This window comes from Mchenga conophoros, linkage group LG3 (assembly GCF_057382185.1).
Source record: "Mchenga conophoros isolate Kocher_MC1m ecotype Shallow Benthic linkage group LG3, M_conophoros_male_GT1.1, whole genome shotgun sequence".
Taxonomy (NCBI): domain Eukaryota; kingdom Metazoa; phylum Chordata; class Actinopteri; order Cichliformes; family Cichlidae; genus Mchenga; species Mchenga conophoros.
The window spans coordinates 27,438,943-27,445,821 of NC_140528.1; the positions used below are offsets into that span (position 1 = coordinate 27,438,943).

Sequence of the window (6,879 nt, forward strand, 5' to 3'; positions counted from 1 at the left end):
GTCCTCGCCACAGATTTAGCTGCTCCATGTTCATGTAGTTTAATAAAACACAACTGCAATATGCCACTGTCATTTGAATTAAAGAAAATAATGAAAGTTTATTTCCTATACTCACGTTGCTTTAAGAATTAAACAACAGAAAATGGACTTTGAAGTCATATAAAACAACAAACTGAGCAAATATTCAACAACAACTACTAGAGAATGATTTTTATTCTTTACAACAAATTGAACAAATCATTAAAGACACCAAATGTCTTGCCAGATGTTTTTAGGCTGAGGTTGTGGTTTAGTCTTTATTTTCTTATCAATTCAATATCATTAAAGTCAATCAACCAGAACAACTTAAATTTTCTGTTTCACACATTTATCCTGTACAGCAGGGGTGTCAAACTCAAATACACAGTGGGCCAAAATTCAAACAAAGTCGCGGGCTAACGTTAATATTTATTGAAAAAAAATCTTCCTCTAGATATAAGAATGAATCTTTTCTTATGGACTCAAACAAGTTTTGCTGAAAAACTGAATGTGGAACAAGCAAAGCTTAATACTAAACAATATATATATTAGCTGTATGATACCAGCAGGCCAGCTCTAATAGTCATTTGGTATGGCTTCGCAGGCCAAATGTAATTAGGCTGCGGGCCAAATTTGGCCCACGGGCCAGAGTTTGACACCTATGCTGTACATTAATCATAAATGTAAAACATCTGGATATTACAGTTTATTTTATTTGTGGATGAGATAAATATTTTCTCTGCTGGAGAGAATTTACAGCAGCTTTTGTGAATTTTCACACAAGAAATGCTTCAACTGAAAACATGGTTTGATAGAAATAAGTTATCACTAAATTTGAATAAAACCACATTTATTTGGAAATTGCAAAAACGATGGTGGAGAAACATTGTTGATAAATAATGTTGAAGTGGAGCAAGTTTTTCATGCATATTTCTGAGTGTGATATGATGTTCAACATGTCAGGATGTTACAGAAACGACCAAATGATCAATTTTATAAAAGTCAGATTCACAATTTAAATAAAGACACTGATATCTCATTAATATTTTTACTTATCCAGGTTCCTTCTAGTGTTTAAAATAAACAGCCCTGTCCTCAGAAACAGGATGCTGGGTGACTGTAAAGCTGTATTAAAAGGAAGACTTGTTTATCCTCCAGCTGTGGCCTTCTATTAAAGCTGAAGGTTAAACTCTGCTGCTAAGGACACAGCTGTGCTTCCTTCACTTTGTCTCCTCCTTCAGACGAGGAGACACAAACACATCAGAGAAGAAGAAAAGCCCTCCGACTCCTCGCGTTTTAGTGTGAACCAGGAATCAAAGATGGATGATCGCTTCACTTCCTCTTATTCTTTAAAGGTGGAGCCAACACTTCTTGTTTGCATGGAAGTCCGAAGAGGCCGTTTGGTCTGTTGATCGACAATCTTTTAAACCTCAAGACAAAAACATTGAGTAAAAATGAAATGTACATACAGTGTTTGTGGGCCTGTTGTCTGTGCTCAGTTCATCTGTTTCTGTATGATTTTAAACACTGACAACAGCCAGAACTCTGAACAGCGGCAGCAGACTCAAAGCTGGAAAAAGCTCTGAGACATTTCTACCTCCTAAGGTTAGAGGTTAGTAGGAGTTAAAATCCCGGTTCTGTCGTTCATATTTTCTATAGATCACAAAAACAATAACAACAGCAACAAGAAACACGGCAAAAACATTCAGACCAATGAGCAGTCCAACAGATCCATCCACTCTGAGTCCTCCTGTGTGACCTGCAGGTGAGAAACAGGTGTCAGCTGTCAGGCAGGTGATGAGTGAAGAACAGAACAGAATCCATTTGCTCTTCAAACTGCTGTCAGACATTATCTACTGATCACATCACTCAGACCAGCTGCTTTCTACAAAGTCTCATCAACAACATCTTTAGAAACAAGCATCAACAACCAGGAAGCAGCTTCACCTCTGATCACACACACACTCACCTGGAGGATCAACAACACTCAGGGTGGTGGTGTTGATATACTGCCATAAGTGTGTTTCTGCCATGAAGACACGACACTCGTATGTTCCAGCGTCATTAATCGTCACATCCTTCAGAATCAAAGACACGTCTCCATCCTTCATCTGTCTGTGCTGCAGATCCACCCGGTTCATAAAAGATGGATGCTGGAGATCTGGATCCAGCTGCTCATCCCGGTACAAAAGCACATATTCATCTCCCAGGTCAGCTGTGCTCCACTTCACAGCTCTGATGGGTTTGCCTCGTGGAGCTCGACGTGTCAGAGTGACGTCCTGTCCAGACTCAGCTGTGATGGTTTTCTGCTCTGAAAAAGGAAACACGGAGCAGAGAGGTTAAAGGTCAAAGTACAATCATGATCAGAATGATTGACTTTAACCTCCTGAAACTCTTTCATGACATGCATTTTTAATTTCTCTTTGCTATTTGGACTGATTGGGACCCTATGAATGTAAGAACAAAGAATGATCTTTTTAGCAAGCATAAATAAATAGCATTATTTTTTCCCGAGTTTCTGAGTAAAATGAGATCCACATATGAGGACATTTGTTTTAAATTTTGATAGGACGGCGGCAGTATGATGTCCTCGTAAGCAGTGTTGGGTGTAACACGTTACTGTAATTAAATTACTTTTTGTAATTAAATTACTTTTCCACTGAAAAAGTAGAGTAACTGATTACTGTTCATTTTTAGGTATTTTAATTACAGTTACTTACAATGTACTTGCGTTACATTGTAAAATAATTAAACCCGCTGAATACCATTATTTAATTTCATTAATTTATCTTCTAAACGTAGAAGTAAACTCTGCTCTTTAACATCGCTGTAGTGCAGCTACTCGTCATTTCGCGCCAGTTTGCTGCACAGTCGTATTCTACAGCAGAAGCTGTCGGACTCGCTGAAGCGAGTGGCTGTTTCATGACATGGACACGAGAGCATAGACGAACACTTCTGAGCGATCCTTGTTCATCATCCATGGATAACACCGCGGCAACTCCTGCTAAGCAGCAAAACCTGGTTTTACTTCAGCAGCACAGAAAGCACCTGAAGGTGAGCTTAAAGAATGATTGCAGGCTGTGGAAGAGATGCTGCCGCTGCGTACTGTAGAGCAGCGGTCCCCAACCCCCGGGCCACGGACCGGTCGTTTGGTACCGGGCCGCGAGAGTTGAGGCTCGGGTGTGAAATGTCTGGTTTTCAGGGTTTTTATCGGTTTTCAGCGTTATTTTGTTATCGTTTTTATCGTTAACTCGGTTCTCCTGGGTCTTTTCACGTGTGTTATGAATAAATCTTCTTTTTTCAGTACCGGTACTGGTTTTATTTTGTTGTATTTATCCGCGACACCTTAAAGGCCGGTCCATGAAAATATTGTAAGGCATAAACCGGTCCGTGGCGCAGAAAAGGTTGGAGACCGCTGCTGTAGAGTCTCCGTCTTTAAAAAAAAATTATTTATTATGTAAAGAGTTTAATTTCTATTGTTTGTCCACTCAAGGTTTATAGGGATTTTAAGAAGTATTTAGTTAAATTACTTATTAAGTAATTAAGTTACTTTTCAGACACAGTAATTAGATAAGTATTTTAAATACAATATTGATTAAGTAATTAGTAATTAATTACTTTTTTAAAAGTAACTTACCCAACACTGCTCGTAAGTGAATATCCTTGTAGAGCAAAATTTAGTGTTCTGGTCTAGACCACCCAAAATGTGATGTCCACATATGTGAATGCCAGGTCCTAGGAGGGTAAATATTTTGTTTATTTCCTTTGACATTTGAGTTTTTAGTCATGTTGGATTTGATGAACCTCTGAACATCCACCAGGTCACCAGTGACCCACTGAGGGGGAATTTTAGCCTCATGCTAAACATGCAAAGTGTCAGAAACTACAAGACGTTAGCTTCCACAGAACAACAACATGTGCTGGTAATAAGTGAACACAAGTGAACTCTAGACTACCAGCCACAAAGACAACAGCTGGAGAAACATCTGTCTGCCTCTGACATCCACCAGCTCATCCATACAACAAACAAGCATCAACAACCAGGAAGCAGCTTCACCTCTGATCACACACACACTCACCTGGAGGATCAACTCTCAGGCTGATGATGCTGATGAGCTGCCATGAGTGTGTTTCTGCCATGAAGACACGACACCTGTATGTTCCAGCATCATTAATCGTCACATCCTTCAGAATCAAAGACACGTCTCCATCCTTCATCTGTCTGTCCTGCAGATCCACCCGGTTCATAAAAGATGGATGCTGGAGATCTGGATCAAAGTGACCATTCCAGTATGAAAGGACATATTTTGGCTCCAAGTCAGCTCTGCTCCATCTTAAAAGTATGATCTTTTTGTTTGGAGCTCGACATGGCAGAGTGACGTCCTGTCCAGACTCAGCTGTAATCATTTCCAGATCTGAAAGAGGAAACAACACAGAGCCGAGAGGTTAAAGGTCAAAGTACAATCACGATCAGAATGATTGACTTTAAAATTTTGTTTATTTCCTTTGACATTTGAGTTTTTAGTCATGTTGGATTTGATGAACCTCTGAACATCCACCAGGTCACCAGTGACCCACTGAGGGGGAATTTTAGCCTCATGCTAAACATGCAAAGTGTCAGAAACTACAAGATGTTAGCTTCCACAGAACAACAACATGTGCTGGTAATAAGTGAACATAATGTGTGAGAGAAAGCAGCCTCTCATTATAAGACACTGTGAGTCTGTGCATGCTGCCTTTATGGAGCTACAGCTGTTTGTATACACTGAACAGAAAGCTTTGTAGCTGCATACTGACTCCTGACACTACAACACATCACACACATCTCATACTGAACTGGAGATTGTTATTCATGCTTTTATTTCATCACGACTGGACTATTGCAATTCACTGTTTACATGTCTAAACAAAAGTTCCCTGGAGCGTCTGCAGACTGTCCAAAATGCTGCAGCAAGGCTTCTGACGAAAACATCGAAATACTCACATATAACACCGTTGCTTATACAGTTACACTGGCTCCCTGTCGAATTCAGAGTCCACTTTAAGATTCTGGTTCTGACATTTAAGGCTCTTCAAGAACAAGCACCATCATACATCATTGAACTCTTACAGCCCTATGCCCCTAGTAGGTCTCTGAGGTCTTGTGGTCAGGGCCTACTTGTTATTCAGTATACAAGACTGAAAACTAGGGGTGATTGAGCTTTTGCTACTGTGGCCGCCAGACTGTGGAATTCTCTTCCTCAGAACTTAAGATCTGCTGATTCGCTGATTACTTTTAAAAAACAGCTAAAAACACATCTTTTTAAAATTGCATTTTGTTAACTTTTGACTGTACTTTGTCTTTTTAATCTGTGCCTATACCTTGTAAAGCATTTTGTGATCCTTTATCTAGAAATGTGCTATATAAATAAAATTTTACTTACTTACTTACTGACACACACATTACACTTCTTTGTCTCTGTCACAGCTGCATTACAGATGTTAAGTGTCCACCCAGCCTCGTGTCTCCTTCACACACACTGAAACAATATGAAAATAAGGGTTTGTTAGTAACATGTAAACCAGCTGATGTATCTCGGGGACAGTTTAGTTTGTACCAGTTAATAAACACAAAAAACATGACAAACATCAGAGTGAGTGACGCAGTTAGAGCAGAGATACGGCTTCTGTAGTTCTGCTGATCGGACTCTTATTTTGTCATAACCCTTGTTATTGTTTTGTGTCGATGGGATTTAAATAAAGTCTTCAGTAAAGCTGAAAATCACAGCTGATCGCTCCGAGTTTTCATTTTATGCCTTAAAGAGCAAAAAAAATGGTAAGAAAAATAATAAATAAATAAAAATGCGCAGCTGTTCTTTAACCAGCTCCACGGTATCAAACTGAATGTATTATTCAGAATAGAGAGAGACTTTATTAGTCTCTGCACACACGGACAAACTGAACCAGTATGAAAGTAACTCTGCTGCCAGCTGTTTGTCTCACAGGAAAATGTTTGCTTTTAAAAAAGTCGAACAAATATTAATATTTTTACCATGCAGCCAATTTTTTCTCAAATGACCTCCATTTGTGTTTTAATCCAGTTAAATTCTGAAACCTCACCTGCAGAGACGAACACGACAAACATCAAAGCGGAGCAGAGTGACGCAGTTACAGCAGACATGTTTCTGCTGAGAGTTAGGGAGGTTAGCTAGTTTGTCCTAAAAGTCTGCTGCTGTTTTCACCTGAGGTTAAACCTGAACACATCAGATTACATTTACATTTAATAATGTTTTGCCTTTCAGCTCTTCTTGTTCCTCCTCCCAGTATTTCATACTAATGCAGCTCCTTCTCCTTCTTGTTCATCCGTTTTAGTAACAGCTTGCATCCAAAGATGTTGCACTACTGCCCTCTGCTGGGTTTATTGTTACATCACTTCCAAATCCTTAGAGCCACTGGATGAGTCCAGTATTTCTCAAAAACTGATAAACCCCTCCTTTCCCTTCATCATGACTTAAGCACTCGGTCACCTTTTCAAACTTCTGTAGTACTACCCATTACTACCCTCAACATTCTCCTTTGACTGACATATTTCCTGCAACTAATAAGCAAACGCTCAATGCTTTCTAGCATTACACCAATTACACAACCCAGTCGGATGTTTTTCCATCTTAAAAATAGTGCCATAGAGAAAGCAATGCCCTGCTCATATTCTACTTATAATTATCTCCTCCCACCTATTTAATCCTCTACTCCTCTGAACTTCTATTGTGTTTTGCAATCTATATAAATGTCTCCCTTTTATTTCATCAGCCCATGCCATTTCAATTTTAAATTCTTACATACTGTTTCCTTCAGATTTAGACAATGGTATCTGCACATCAA

The 6,879-nt window shown here is 39.3% G+C and overlaps 1 protein-coding gene across 2 annotated transcripts; it reads right to left on the reverse strand.

The window, feature by feature from the left end:
• Positions 1 to 851: 851 nt before the first annotated feature.
• Positions 852 to 6,342, reverse strand: LOC146577953 (programmed cell death 1 ligand 1-like). 2 transcript variants are annotated; one of them, XM_085268496.1, is made up of 5 exons: positions 6,118 to 6,342; positions 5,446 to 5,537; positions 4,098 to 4,433; positions 1,988 to 2,329; positions 852 to 1,777 (listed from the first exon to the last, which is right to left on the reverse strand). In XM_085268496.1, the coding sequence occupies exons 2-5, from the start codon at positions 5,459 to 5,461 to the stop codon at positions 1,632 to 1,634; spliced, it is 840 nt and encodes a 279-aa protein (XP_085124622.1). In that variant the 5' UTR covers positions 5,462 to 5,537; positions 6,118 to 6,342; the 3' UTR covers positions 852 to 1,631. The 2 variants fall into 2 exon arrangements, with proteins under 2 accessions (XP_085124622.1, XP_085124623.1); XM_085268497.1 differs by having other exon boundaries at positions 5,442 to 5,537.
• Positions 6,343 to 6,879: the final 537 nt, after the last annotated feature.

Coding starts and splice junctions, on each gene's coding strand:
- LOC146577953 (XM_085268496.1), bottom strand. Junction 2,330..4,097: donor CCTGAGAGTTGATCCTCCAG/GTGAGTGTGTGT, acceptor TTCCTTTTTCAG/AGCAGAAAACCATCACAGCT. Junction 1,778..1,987: donor GAGTGTTGTTGATCCTCCAG/GTGAGTGTGTGT, acceptor TCTCACCTGCAG/GTCACACAGGAGGACTCAGA.